Source organism: Heptranchias perlo, chromosome 36 (assembly GCF_035084215.1).
Source record: "Heptranchias perlo isolate sHepPer1 chromosome 36, sHepPer1.hap1, whole genome shotgun sequence".
Taxonomy (NCBI): domain Eukaryota; kingdom Metazoa; phylum Chordata; class Chondrichthyes; order Hexanchiformes; family Hexanchidae; genus Heptranchias; species Heptranchias perlo.
This window is the reverse complement of record NC_090360.1, coordinates 22,235,437-22,251,165: the sequence shown is the minus strand read 5'-3', so window position 1 is coordinate 22,251,165 and position 15,729 is coordinate 22,235,437. Positions and strand designations below refer to the sequence as shown.

Genomic DNA, 15,729 nt, shown 5'->3' with positions numbered 1-15,729 from the left:
ACTGAAAATGAAACTGCTTTTTCTGCATGACCTGCCGCAGGAATCTGCTCCAATTCTCTTCTTGGCTATAATTCAGACTAGAGGTTGACCAACAGCCCCACATTCTGTTTCCAGACCTTGCCTGTATCCCAGATGCAATTTTGTACGGTCGTGTGTGTGTGTGTGTGCTTTTTTTTTCAACTGCTTCCTGTTGTTGCGCTCGCTGTGGGCCAGTCCCAGTAATATCCACTCTGTCCCAATCCGTAACCGGGAATCTTCTCCAGCTGGCAGTCCCACCGATGAGACTCGGACAGACAGACAGAGAGAGAGAGAGAGAGAGATTGTCAAGATGGAGCTGCAGACGGTAATTCCCTCCGTAATTTCTCCTGCTCTGTGCGGGTAAGCTTGCCTGCTGTCCAAGTTGCCTGTGATTAGGACTTGCCCTTTCAGATTAGTGAGCCTGATGCTTCCACAGTCAAGTATGCGTTCAGTAGAACAGCAACAGCTGCTGGCGGGAGAAGTGTTTGTATACTGCTTACTGCTGTCAAATTAAAATGCTTTTGAACAAAGAGCCATATCTGATGAGTTCTGTGAAAGGGCACAGGGCAGCGTGAGTCTTAACGGTTTGAGAAAGCACAGATAATACAATACTGCAAAATTACAGCAAGTGCTAGTGAGATTTATTTTAAACAAGTATCATAGCTCCACTTTTTTTAAAATAATCTCTCTATGGATGCTATATTAAGAAAGGGATAAGTTTGTGAAGAGCAGGGATTAGTTTAGAAATGTTCTAACTCTAAGTCTGCACACTGTATGAGTTCTCCAAGGCCAGTTGGATATTTTCCCTGCTTTTGGCTTGATGCACAATGACTCATTCACAAACAAAAGAACAGAGGCCAGGATCAGTGCACTGGCTGTTGTTCAATCTGTCACACACACCCACCCACTCTCTCTCTCTCTCTCTCTCTCTCTCCAACCCCCCCACCTCGCCTTCCCCCCCACCCTCACCCCGAGGGAACTTCTCAATTCACTGGGTTTATTCAGCCAAGCAAGGGCTCAGAGTCTTGGAACATATATATGTGGTGCGTGAGTTGCAACTAACCAGCAAATCTGAAAACAGTGCAAGTCTGGGTCTTGCCTGGGAAGTTCACTCGATATCAGGGCAGCTAGCTTTTTTTTTTTCCCTTTGCCCTTTTTCTCTGTTATTGTGTGCGTTATTTCAGATTTATCAATGACCCTCTTTGTTTTTTTTTCTTTCAGAGCACAGCACTGAATTCTCCCTTGGAAATCCCACCCGAACGCTCGACTTAGTAAGTAACCATCAGTGTTCTCCGAACTGAGCATTTATGCGTAATTTTGGTTTGTCTCTGGTGCTCCGTGTCTCCATCAGTATCTCTAATCTGCGCAGTACTGTTGAATTTGCTGCATTTTAAACTGCACCAAGACCCCCAACGATAAATGTGATGTGTGTGTGTGTGTGTGTGTGTGTGTACAATCGGGTAAAGCAACAGAGAGTCCCTCATCGCTTTCTCTGAACAGAATTGAAAGAGGTAGGTATTGTCTCTTTTTTTTAATGCCAGCTTTACTCTGCTTCGTGTTTTAAGTAGTCGGTAATTCGAGGAATGATTGGAAGGTTCCAGAAGGACTCCGAGTCTTTTACCAAAAAGTGTGCGGCAAATTCTTTTTGTTTTTGTTTGCCAAAGACTTGACCCACAATTTGCATTGCAGTATTGAACCAGCTCCATCGCTCCTCTTCCTTGTGATATCGCCATGGAGAATGTGATGCACTCACGGTTCACCCTCCCCAAGATTAAAGACTGTGCCTCTTTAATGACCGTTATCTCAGGAAAATACATCTCTGTCAGACTATAGGGTTGAACTGTGGCATTCTGCAGCTCTTCCTGTGGTCCTGGGGAGCTGTTTATTTACGTTGGGACCTTCGGGGATAACAGTTAGACAGGGTGGGACATGCTCTGCCCTCTTGAGATGCTTTTCCTTTGAAATGTTTTAGATTCATTCCTGATTTTTTAAAAAAAATTCACTTTGGAGGGAGATGATCTTCCGTTACAGGAGAGTTACGCAGTACATGGGGTCCAAAGCAGGCCTGCTGAGAGCTGGCCCGAGTCCATTTGTAAATCTGGTCAGTTGTTGACTGGAGTAGGGAATAATTGACTGAAGATTGCCCAGTCTGTGCTGTTATTTGATCAGAGCCAGGGGGGCAATAGGGCTGCTACAATTAGCTTTAAGATCTAGAAGTAGAGAGGGGATAAAATCAGCTAGGATTTCCAATCACTCCAGTTAGAAAATCCATGCACAGATATGCCATTCCCTGTTCTAATAACCTTTCGTGCAGAAAAAAGTCAGCACCTAAAGTTTTTATAACCTAGTAAACACAAGAACAAATAATTTTCAAAAAAATCAATAAACTTATCTATATAATTGCTGGTGTCCTGTTGGAAATCTGTAAGTTTTGCCCCGAGGCCTACCTTGTCTCAGGGGCCTGGGGCTCAAGTTTAGCTTCTTTCCCCTCCCTTTCTTCTGATTTAGCTTGTTAGTTTCAGCTCCAGCTCAAAAACACCCAGCATTAACTAACGGGCTTTTTTTTTTAGCATTGTTTTGCACCTGTGACGTCTGATGTGTGACGTCTGGGCTTTTTCAATATGATCCTAGTCGCGCTTTTGTGATTTTGCACATGGGGAGTCCAGACCAAGTGTAGAGTTCAGGGTAAGCAGAGTTTGCGGGTTGAAGGATAATTGAATCAGACCAAGAAGGGAAAGGAGGATGAGAGGATGGAAGAAGGTTAGGAGGAGGGATGAGAACGGGGGGAAGTAGGGAGAGGGGGTGGCAGAAGGAGAAGACGACAGGAGGGTAGTGGGGTGAGAGGGGGAAATGAAAAAGCAGGAAGGAGAGTGAGGAGGGAGGGGGAGAGTGGGAGAGGAGGTAAGATGAGAGAGAGAATTGAGGGAAACGGGGATGCGAAGGAGGATGAGGACATTGGCACCAATCAGCTAAGTGATGTTCAGTGGGTTGGGGGGGTGAGGGGAGCGAGATGTGCTCAGGTGAGGATGCTGGGTTTTGTTCACCAAGGATTGGGGGAAGAATGTGGGGGGCTATTTACCTTCCCACCTCTCTACCTCTCCACCTGCCCTTCCTCCGCCCTCCCATCTCCTCTCCCTCCCCCCCCCCCCCCTCCTTTTTTGGTCCGATTCAATTATCCCATGTGCCCTCTCACCCTACTTGACCTTCTACACTTGGTCTTGACAACTCGTGTGCAACACCTCGAGAGATGGACATCCTCCAACACAGCGGGAATGATGTAGCCAAGAGATCGTTAAGTTACTTTAGAAACTAAACTCTTGAGCTGAGATTAGATTAAATGTTAGTCATGTGATTGCTGGTGGGATTCCTTGCAGTTACAGTGTAGTCCAAAATAGGTACAAACTGTTCCGTAAGGACCTCCGACAAGCTTCAGGGCTGCGCTCTCCTTGAAAGATAGAACACATGGTCAGTAAAAGCTTTTAAGACCCGGGATAGATTCCTATATCTGTAATTTAACCATTTCCAAAAGGTTTTCCTGTATTTGAGGCTGGTTTGAGAGCTTTATGTTGTTGTTGTAAAGCCACTCTGAGTCTTGAAATGCTTTCGAGGTTTTACTGGTTTTGATCAGCTAGTAGAAGCTCCTTTTACTTTGTGACTGTGAGCAGGTGCTGTCCTCTGTTCTTGTGGGGTCTTTCTACCCCTGTCCAATGTTAAGTGTGGGTGGGCTCTCTGACAGCAAAAACAATACGTAACTTCATAAAATCATGGAATCTTACACCACAGAAGGAGGCCATTCGGCCCATCGTGCCTGTGCCGGCTCTTTGAAAACGCTATCCAATTACTCCCACTCCCCTGCTCTTTCCTCATAGCCCTGTAAATTTTTCCTTTTCAAGTATATATCTAATTTCCTTTTGAAAGTTACTATTGAATCTGCTTCCACCACCCGTTCAGGCAGTGCATTCCAGATCATAACAACTCGCTGCGTTAAAAAAATGTTTTCTCATCTCCCCCTTGGTTCTTTTGCCAATTATCATAAATCTGCGTCTTCTAGTTACTTGACCCTCCTGCCAGTGGAAACAGTTTCTCCTGACCTACTCTGTCTAAACCCCTCATAATTTTGAACATCTCTATTAAATCTCCCCTCAACCTTCTCTGTTCTAGGGAGAACAACCCCAGCTTCTCCAGTCTCTCCACATAACTGAAGTCCCTCATCCCTGGTCCCTTTCTATTAAATGTCCTCTGCAACCTCGCCAAGGCCTTGACATCTTTCCTAAAGTGTGGTGCCCAGAATTGGACACAATGCTCCAGCTGAGGCCTAACCAATGATTTATAAAGGTTTACCTTAACTTATTTGGTTACTGCGCACAGTTCTAGTCACCACATGACAGGAAGGATGTAATTGCACTAGAGAGGGTACAGAGGAGATTTACGAGGATGTTGCCAGGACTGGAGAATTTTAGCTATGAGGAAAGATTGGATCGGCTGGGGTTGTTTACTTTGGAACAAAGGAGGCTGAGGGGAGATTTCATTGAGGTGTACAAAATTGAGGGGCCGAGATAGAATGGATAGGAAGGACCTATTACCCTTAGCAGAGAGGTCAATAACCAGGGGGCATAGATTTAAAGTAATTGGTAGAAGGATTAGAGGGGAGCTGAGGAAAGATTTTTTTCACCCAGAGTTGGTGGGTGTCTGGAACTCACTGCCTGAGAGGGTGGTAGAGGCAGAAACCCTCATCGCATTTAAGAAGTACCTGGATGTTCACCTGTAGTGCCGTGACCTACAAGGCTACGGAGCAAGTGCTGGAAAGTGGGATTAGGCTGAATGGCTCATTTTAGGCCGGCACGGACACGATGGGCCGAATGGCCTCCTTCTGTGCCATAAATTTTCTATGATTCTACTTTTAAAATGTAAAAAGAATCCCCTTCAGTTTCCCCCTCACCTGTCACGAGGATGCTATCATCTCCTGCTGGGAGTAACTTCCAACAGCTCCATCACTAACCCCCACAGTGGTCAATCTCCATGTGTCAGGTGACTGTGGGCTGGTCAGTCAACCGCAGAGGTAACCTCGGCCTGGCCTGAAACTGTCCCCTCAAACGCACACACTATCCAGCAGGGATTCGTGCATTGTGATTGGGAGCCCGAACCCTGACTGACTCATTGGAAACCAGCTAACTCGGTGCCGACTTGCACCTTCCTGGTCTGTGACGGTGCTCGCTTGGGAGCTCGGTGACGGTGCTCACGTTATGGAACCCAATCCCAGCAAGAGTCAGGAAGGAAAGTTGGAGGGAAGTTTTAAAAACTCACCAAATAAATTGAGTGTTGTTTGTGCTGTAAGAGCCCGGGCAGAATTCATTGGACAAGGATAGAGAACACCCTAGTCATAGAGCAAAAGAACTGTGACCCAGTTGATTAAAAACAGCAAAATCTTGAAATGAATACAATTCCCAGTATGGCCTTCAAGTATAACAACATACTATTATACAAACAGTGAGCTTATCAACTGTCTCTGGCAGGCACCTCACACTTCCCTAGAATTACATAGAATTTACAGCAGAGAAACAGGTCATTCGGTCCAAAAGGTCCAGGTCGATGTTTATGCTCCACTTGAGCCTCCTCCCATCTTACTTCATCTAACCCTATCAACATATCCTTCTATTCCTTTCTCCCTCATGTGTTTATCTAGCTTCCCCTTAAATGCATCTATACTAATCGCCTCAACTACTCCTTGTGAAACGAGTTCCACATTCTTACCACTCTGGATAAAGAAGTTTCTCCTGAATTCCCTATTGGATTTATTAGTGACTATCTTATATTTGTGACCCCTAGATTTGGACACCCCCACAAGTGGAAATATCTTCTCTATGTCTACCCTATCAAACACCTTCATAATTTCAAAGACCTCTATTAGGTCACCCCTCAGCCTCCTCTTTTCTAGAGAAAAGAGCCCCAGCTTGTTCAGTCTTTCCTGATAGTTATAACCTCTCAGTTGTGGTATCATCCTTGTAAATCTTTTTTGTACCTTCAAGTGCCTCTATATCTTTTTTTTAAGAATATGGAGACCAGAACAGTAGGTTTGTTTGTCGGTTGTTCGATTGCCGCAGCCCGTAACATTGGCCATTGACACAAAGTCGTAGATTTGACTGAACCCCATGGACGAGTTAAATATTGAGATTGCACCGAGTGGTGGTCTATGTAAATAAAAAGCAGACCAATTCACTAACAGTAAATCAGTAAGGGAGGGCGTCATTGACAGTTGGGTTAGCAAACGTAACTTTGTTGTGGGTGATCAAAAGCGGGAAGGTTGGATCTGGAGCATTGCAGACTGCCCGGTGGCAGCATCAAGTGTTGCAAAGCCAGATGGACAGGTGTAAACTAGACTTGTATTCCCTTTGAGCTTAGAAGGTTGAATGGTGATCTAATCAAGGTGTTTAAAATGATAAAAGGATTCATTAGGATAGATAGAAACAATTTCCTCTGGTGGGGGAATCCAGAACAAGAGGGTATAATCTTAAAATTAGAGCTAGGCCTTTCAAGAGTGTAATCAGGAAGCACTTTGTCACACAAAGGGGAGTGGAAATTTGGAACTCTCTTCCCCCAAAAGGCTGTGGATACAGAGGGTCTATTGAAGTTTTCAAGACTGAGTGTGATAAATTTTTGTTGGGTAAGGGTATCGAGGGATAGGGAGCTAAGGCGGGTAAATGGAGTCGAGGCACAGAGCAGATCTCGTGTTATCCTATTATAGACATAAATGAAAGTGTTCTCTGCACAGGGAAACGTTCAAGCATTTCAGGCCCCAAGTGGGGGAATTCGAGCACAAACAACGTTTATCTTCTGAGCAGTAATTTAAATGGCCGCTGTCCAATTTTTGCTTAATTTGATGGTGCAATTTGCATCTAATAGGTCATGTTGCAAAAACAAATCACTTTATGAGAGATATTGTAATGAAAACAATGAGCGTTGTCCAGCCTCCTTCTACCCCCCACCCCCCCCCACCTCCAGTAAATACACCGCCTTGGAACACGGTGCAGTGCTCTCCGAGATCTCTGCACTCCTCCAATTCTGGCCTCTTGCACATCCCCGATTTTAATCGCTCCACCATTGGCCGCGCCTTCAGCTGCCTAGGCCCTGAGCTCTGGAATTCCCTCCCTAAACCTCTCTGCCTCTCTACCTCTCTCCTCCTTTTAAGATGCTCCTTAAAACCTACCTCTTTGACCCAGATTTTGATCACCTATCCCAATATCTCCTAATGTGGTTGGGTGTCAAATTTGGTTTGATAATCGCTCCTGTGAAGCACCTTGGGACGTTTTACTACGTTAAAAGCGTTGTATAAATTCAAGTTGTTGTTGAATGATGCAATACGAGCAGAACGATGCAGAATGGGTAGCGATTGTTAACAGATGGTTTGTCTGCTCTCAGGATTCCACTTTGTCCAAAAAATGTGGTAAGGAATATTCATGATAAATGAGTAAAAGTCAGTAATGTGCTTGTTAAAGCCTTGTTGAGTCATTAATGAGGTTCCACAGCTGAAAGGAAACTTGAGTATTTTATTCAGCTCAAATGTGGAGTTACCGAGCTTAATGAACAGGAAACATAATACCCCATCAGATAGGGCGAGGGGAGGGGGAGGAATCAATGATTTTTCATCTGGTCTCCGATTAAGCGAGTCCCTGTCACCGGGATGGGAAATAAATGGAGAAATCCAATCCTCAGGATTGACGTGGTGTAAAGGAACTGGACTAAATAACCTGGGAGGTCTCGTATCCCACTCCAGGACACCCTCTGAATATTTGTCCACAATTGATGCTTTTCTTATATCAGACAGTGAAAATCAAACCCAATTATATTCACCTTTATGACCGGATGATCAACACTTTTTTGCCTTGATGGGTAATAGTGTGTACCATGAGCCCCAGGGGCCACTGACAGTTACTCCCTGTTCTCATTACTGTGCATATATCTCAAGTTGGTGATACTATTAGATCTTGATTTAGGATTTATCTCCCAACGAGACAATAACGCCCTTTCCAAACCTCCAAGCCCACGAAATTCAAGCAGGACAAACCAGCGAGTGAGAAATACACGAAGGACTGAGGAGTCTGGGCTTCGAAAGAGAGAAAGGGCTTGCATTTATATAGCACCTTTCATATATTCAGTATGTAACAGAGGGTTGGTGAGGATAGCGTGGTTAATGTGTACATTGACTTTCATAAGGCGTTTGATGAAGTACCACATAATAGACTTGTCAGCAAAATTGAAGCCCATGGGATTAAAGGGGCAGTGACAGTATGGATATGAAATTGGCTGAGACAGAAAGCAGAGAGTAGTGATTGGTTGTTTTTCAGGCTGGAAGGAATGTACAGTGGTGTCCCCCAGGGGTCAGTATTAGGACCATTGCTCTTTTTTGATATACATTAATGACCTGGACAGGGCATAATTTCAAAGTTTGCAGATGACACAAAACACGGACTATGGGGAAAGGGCAGGAGATTGGGACTGTTTGGACAGCTCTTTCAAAGAGCTGGCACAGGCACGATGGACCAAATGGCCGCCTTCTGTGCTCTATCATTCTATGATTCTAGGATGTCCCTAAGCACTTTATAGTGAATGAAATACTGTTGTAATGTAGGAAATGCAGCAGCCAATATGTGCACAGTAACATCCCACAAACGGCAATGAGATAAATGACCAGATAATCTGTTTTAGTGCCAGGGAAAAATATTGGCCAGAACACCAGGGAGAACTCCCCTGCTCTTCGAATAATGCCATGGGATTTTTTACATTCACCTGAGAGGGCAGACCGAGCCTCGGTTTAACATCTCATCTGCAAATAGCACTCCCTCAGTATTGCACTGAAGTTTCAACCTGGATTATGGGTTCAAGTCTCTGGAGTGGGATTTGAACCCACTGACTGAGGCAAGAGTGCTGGTTTCAGAGGCTTTTGTTGGGGCTAAAAAAAAAACCCTTTCGGACCCATAGGCCACAGTGTGGACATCCCTGCTCTACGCTAACGGACGGTCTCTGTTCCAAGTGATTTTTTTATCTTTAATAATCCCAGATCTATGGCTCAGTAACTGTTCAGCTGCGATGGTCTGTAGTCGCGAAGCCACCCTCTGTGCACTGGTTGAATCCCTTAGTCCCCTACAAACCCTTCAATGGCATAGAAACATAGAAAATAGGAGCAAGAGTCGGCCATTTGGCCCTTCGGGCCTGCTCCACCATTCAAAATGATCATGGCTGATCGTCTAACTCAGTACCCTGTTCCGCTTTTTCTCGATATCCCTTGATCCCTTTAGCATTAAGAAATATATCTATCTCCTTCTTGAATACATCTAATAACTTGGCCTCCACTGCCTTCTGTTGTAGAGAATTCCACAGGTTCACCACCCTCTGAGTGAAGAAATTTCTCCTCATCTCGGTTCTAAATGGCATACCCCGTATCCTGAGACTGTGACCCCTGGTTCTGGACTCCCCAGCCATCGAGAACATCCTCCCTGCATCTAGTCTGTCTAGTCCTGTTAGAATTTTATATGTTTCAATGAGATCCCCTCTCATTCTTCTGAACTCTAGTGAATATAGGCCTAGATGACCCAATCTCATACGTCAGTCCTGCCATCCCAGGAATCAAAGAGTGGGGACCCTTTGCCAGAAGAAGAGTCTCCATCTGAAACATTAACCTATATATTTTTTTTGCCATATTTCCCGCTGCCAGGTTTGTGATTCCCATATTTTTTAACTCTGCCCAGCAGGAAGTGGCCGGTCGCAGAGGCTGGTTTGTGTGAGTAAGCTCACACTGGAGTAAATAAAATCATTAATCCAGCAGGGAGGTCAGCAAACTGTCAGCAGAAAATGTTGACGAAATGCCGGGAGTGTGCAGGTGCTCCTCATGGAAATGCTTGTGTCCCTCAGGCGACCCCGTGACCCTCCCTCAGGCGACCCCGTGACCCTCCCTCAGGCGACCCTCACTGACTGAGCTCAGATGACTCATCCTGACACCCTCTGCCTGATGACCCTCGAATGGATGATTTAGGGCCCTACTTGGCCGTCAATGGGAGCTGGAATTACAAGCGTTAATTTAGAAAAAGGAATTGAATGACTCACCCAGAAATGGATTAACTAACAAGTGACAAGTTGGCTGCAATTTCAGTTTTTAGTGTGCCAGCATTTTGCTGCATGTCATTAGTGCTTTAAATAGAATGATGATAATGTCCCTGTAATTTGTGCCCATCTGTTCCTGCACTTCAGTGCCCTTGCCTTTTGAGGCTGAGGCTGTTGTCAGGGCTGTTAACAGCGCTCACGTTAATCGCTGCATCTCTCCTAACTCCGCTGTTGTGCTGATCCTTTCACATCCCTTCCAAAGTAAGCTCGGGTCTCATTGGACTCTCTGAATAGAAACTATTTTAAATTGTGCCCCGCGCACTGTTTCTGTCACTTCACCTCAACAAGGCCATCACTGCCATTAAATGCTGAGATAAATAAAAGGAAAGAGCGTAGAATACAAGAATGTTATAAAGAAGAAAGGGCTTTCATTTATATAGCTCCTTTCATGATCTCAGGAAGTCCCAAAGCACTTTGAAGAGTACTGTTTTAATGTAGGAAACATGGCAACCAATTTGCACACAGCAAGCTCCCACAACAATGTGATAATGACCAGATAATCAGTTTGAGTTGTTAGTTGAGGGATAAGTATTGGCAAGGACACCGGGGAGAACTCCCCTGCACTATTTCAAAATAGTGCCATAGGATCCATTTCAGAAAGGAGGTGGAGCCTTGGTTTAACGTCTCATCTGAAAGACAGCACCTCTGACAGTGCAGCACTCCTTCAGTACTGCAGTGAAGTGTCAGCCTGGATTATATGCTCAGGTCTCTGGAGCGGGGCTTGAACCTACAACCTTCTGACACAGTGGTGAGAGTGATCCCACTGAACCACGGCTGACACAGTGCAATTACAGTATGACTGGTCTAAATAAATAGTTTCCATTATAAATGTGAACATAGATTTTTTTTCTCTAGTTATAAATTCCTAAGGACCGAGTGGTGTTAATTTAAAGTAGGGACTGAATTACATCTGCGTTGCCTGCTTCACCTGTAGACGACATTGGTCGTGACTCCCCATGTGCAACACCAGGGAGAAGGACTAGTAAATCTGAGTAAATGTAGTGCAGTTCCTGCACAGCAGCAAACACTCAGCCGTTTCGGCCAGCTCGTGTTAAAGTTGGGCCGCTGAAGATGATGAATTGTAAGCACCCTTGACCTGTGGTCCCTGGAAGTTGCTCATTTTGCTAGATGGCAGTTTGTCTTTTGATTGGCAATAGAGATGACACCATCGGTAATCCTTTAACTGTATTCCAAGGCGGTGTATTTACTGGAGTGGGGGGGTAGAGGGAGGCTGGACAACACTCATTGTTTTCATTACAATATCTCTCGCAAGCAATTTGTTTTTGCAACATAACATATTCGATGCAAATTGCACCGTCAAATTAAGCAAAAATTGGACAGCAGCCATTTAAATTGCTGTTCAGAAGATGAACATTGTTTGGGCTTGAATGCCCCCACTTGATGCTTTAAATGCTTGAATGTTTTCCCGTTTACTCTGTGTAATATCAATTTCTAATTGAGTGTGCAGTTGAAGGGGAATTTTCCCACTGTGCTGCCGGGGTGGAGCTCGTCCAACTGGGAGCAAAGATTGGGAAATAGTGGGGAGTGTGCCAATGATTTACCAATCTGTGCTCCTGGTGAGCCAGGCTTCGTGCCAGGATCACGCTTTGGGAAAATCGGCCCTTATATTCTTTCCCGGGACCTAAACCTTTATAAATCACTGGTTAAGCCCCAACTAGAATATTGTGTCTAATTCTGGGCACCACACTTTAGGAACACAGGAACAGGAGGACTCCATTCATCCCCTAGATCCTGTTCCATCATTTAATTAGATCATGGCTGATCTGTATCTTAACTCCATCTACCCACCTTGGTTCCGTATCCCTGAATACCCTTGCTAACAAAGATCTATCAATCTCAGTTTTGAAGTTTTCAATTGACCCCCAGCCTCAACAGGTTTTTTTTTGGGGTGGTGCGCGGAGAGTTCCAGATTTCCACTACCCTTTGTATGAAGAAGTGCTTCCTGACGTCACCCCTGAATGGCCTAGCTCTAATTTTAAGGTTATGCTCCCTTGCTCTGGACTCTCCAACCAGAGGAAATGTTTCTCCGAATCTACCCGATCAAATCCTTTAATCATCTTAAACACCTCAATTAGATAACCCCTTAATCTTCTATACTCAAGAGAATACAAACCCACTCTATGCAACCAGTCCTCATAATTTAACCCTTTTAGCAGCCCTGGTATCATTCTGGTGAATCTGTACTGCACCCCCTCCAAGGCCTGTATATCCTTCCTGAGATGCAGTGCCCAGAACTGAACGCAGTACTCCAGATGGGGTCTAACCAGAGCTCTGTCTAGCCATAACACAACTTCCACCGCTTTGTATTTGAGATAAAGGCCAACATTCCATTAGCCTTTTAAATTAATTTTTGGAACTGTCCACTAGCTTTTAGTGATTTCTGAACCTGAACCCCCAAATCTCTCTGTTCATCCACAGTTCCTAGCTTCTCGCCATTTAGAAAATACTCTTTCTTGGGTCCAAAGTGGATGACCTCACACTTTCCCACGTTGAACTACATCTGCCACAGTTTTACCCACTCAATCTTTCAATGTCCCTTTACAACTTTCTGCTCCCATCTACACTATTTACTGTGCCTCCTAACTTAGTGTCATCAGCAAACTTAGATACACAGCTCTCTATTCCTTCATCCAAGTCATTTATAGATATAGTGAAAAGCTGAGACTCCAGTACAGATCCTTGGGGGACACCACTAGTCACATCCTGTCAATTGGAGTACATACCCATTATCCTTACGTTCTGTCTCCTATCGCCTAACCAATTCCCTATCCAAGCCAATAGGTTGTCTCCAATTCCATGTGCTTTCAATTTTGTTAACAGTCTCTTATATGTGGAACCTTGTCAAATGTCTTCTGGAAATCCATATAGATAATATTCATAGACACCCCCTTATAAGAACATAAGAACATAAGAAATTGGAGCAGGAGTAGGCCAATCGGCCCCTCGAGCCTGCTCCGCCATTCAACAAGATCATGGCTGATCTGATCCCAACCACAAATCTAAAGAACACAAGAAGTCGGAGCAGGACCCGGCCACATAGCCCCTGGGCCCTCTCCGCCACCCACAGGGCATTGACCGATCCGAACTCAGCTTCATGTCCAATTTCCTGCCCGCTCCCCATAACCCCTAATTCCCTTTACTTCTAGGAAACTGTCTATTTCTGTTTTAAATTTATCTAATGATGTAGCTTCCACAGCTTCCTGGGGCAGCAAATTCCACAGACCTACCACCCTCTGAGTGAAGAAGTTTCTCCTCATCTCAGTTTTGAAAGAGCAGCCCCTTATTCTAAGATTATGCCCCCTAGTTCTAGTTTCACCCATCTTTGGGAACATCCTTACTGCATCCACCCGATCAAGACCCTTCACAATCTTATATGTTTCAATAAGATCGCCTCTCATTCTTCTGAACTCCAATGAGTAGAGTCCCAATCTACTCAACCTCTCCTCATATGTCCGCCCCCTCATCCCCGGGATTAACCGAGTGAACCTTCTTTGTACTGCCTCGAGAGCAAGTATGTCTTATCTACCACGTTAGTGACCTCCTCAAAAAAAATTCAACTAGGATCGTTAGATATGACTTACCCTTTACAAATCCACACTGACTCTCTCTGATCAGCTCATATTTGTCCAAATGCTCAGTCACTCTGTCCCTAATAACAGATTCTAGTAACTTCCCACAACTGACGTTAGACTAATAGGCCTATAATTTCCTAGTTATCTCTCCTACCGTTCTTAAATAATAGTGACATTGGCAGTTTTCCAATCTAATTCCTGAATCGATAAAGTTTTGATTCCTGAATCAAGAGAGTTTTGGAAGGTTGTCAAGGCCTTGGAAAGGATGCAGAAGAGATTTACTATAAAGGTATTGGGGATGAGGGACTTCAGTTATGTGGAGAGATTCGAGAAGCTGGGATTGTTCACCTTAGAGCATAGAAGGTTGAAGGGAGATTTAATAGGGTTTTCAAAATTGTGAAGGGCTTTGATAGAGTAAATAGGGTGAAACTGTTTCCAGTGGCAGAAGGGTCGGTAACCAGAGGACACAGATTTAAGATAATTGGCAAAAGAGCCAGGGGGGAGATGAGGAAATATTTTTTTACGTTGAGTTAGTATAACCTGGAATACACTGCTTGAAAGGGCGGTGGAAGCAGATTCAATAATAACTTTCAAAAGGGAATTGGATAAATACTTCAAGAGGAGGAAATTTATAGGGCTACGGGGAAAGAGTGGGGTAGTGGGACTAATTGGATAGCTCTTTCAAGGAGCTGGCACAGGCACATTGGGCTGAATGGCCTCCTTCTGCACTGTAAGATTCTATAATTCTAAACCTTGTGGATGTCCTTCCCTCCCTCAGCTGCCCCGTCCCCCCTCTCAATCCACAGCAGGAATGTCCAAACTTCTTGACTTTGTGGGCTGCAAATTCTAGAGCCTCAAAAGCCACATAGAAAGTTACTTCCAGTTTTCGAGATATATGCTCATTTAACAAGTTGCTGATATTATTGTCTGGCTCTAACTGTTGATGTTGTGATTAGACTTTAAGGCTTAACTCTTGCTCCCAATACTTAGCTGGCTGAGTTACGTTGTGTAAAAATATTGTTGGGAGATTGTGGGCCGATCAAGAGCTTTTGGTGGTTCCAGGAGCTTTGGCATATCTTTGAAAACACAACGTCACTTTATTTTATTTTCTATTTTGAAGTGTAACAAGGTCACAGAACAAGTCCAAACTGTCTGAAGCAGCTTTTCTTCAAAGCGCTCCCCCATAACAGTCGGTAAATCCATCGATCCACTTCCAGCAGGGAAATCCCGTGCTGATTCTCTGGCCCGTGCTGCCTCCGAGTGTGGCTCCCTACTGGGAGCTTGGGTTTGGCGAATTCACCCCACGGCTCCCTTCAGTTCTTTTTCGTTCCCTGTACAGTTTTCACCTCTGCCGGTGCAGTTCTGATCTGACGTTCAATGTCTGCTTTCTCAGGTGGACGTAAAAGATCCCACGGCACTATTTCGAAGAAGAGCAGGGGAGTTCTCCCCGGTGACTTGGCCAATATTTATTCCACAACCAACATCACTTCAAAAAATAATGGTCATTTGTCTCATTGTTGTTTGTGGGAACTTGCTGTGCGCAAATTGGCTGCCACGTTTCCTACATAACAACAGTGACTACACTTCAGTAAAGTACATAATTGGCTGTAAAGCCCTTTGAAAGGCTTCCTTCCTTCCTTCACGCCAATTCTGCCAAGCCCTGCAATATACAGGAGTTTTTTTTTGATGGCCTGGTGATGTGGTACAAATGGAAAACCAAACCAAACGACTGAGCAATCCCTGTTAATGGAGTTTTCCCTGCCTGATGTGGAGTGAACCGTCTGTCCCAATAAGGATACACTCCACTTAATAAATGGAAAATCCTAACCCGACATACACTCCCGTTAATGTGAGGTTCAGCACCAGAAGTGTTCATTGATAAAATATCCCTTGGTGGGATAACTCAAGCATCCCACCAAATAGTACACCTTTGTTCAAAAAAGGGTGTAGGGATAAACCCAGC

At 44.6% G+C, this 15,729-nt stretch overlaps 1 protein-coding gene across 27 annotated transcripts in view; it reads left to right on the top strand.

Annotated features, from left to right (window-relative positions):
• Window positions 1-15,729, top strand: part of LOC137304194 (sorbin and SH3 domain-containing protein 1) — a 357,720-nt gene that overhangs the window by 301,845 nt on the left and 40,146 nt on the right. For all 27 annotated transcript variants that reach the window (XM_067972736.1, XM_067972735.1, XM_067972732.1 and 24 more), the window contains one exon: window positions 1,240-1,289. In XM_067972736.1, coding sequence (XP_067828837.1) covers window positions 1,240-1,289 — 50 coding nt within the window. The remainder of the gene's footprint in view (window positions 1-1,239; window positions 1,290-15,729) is intronic.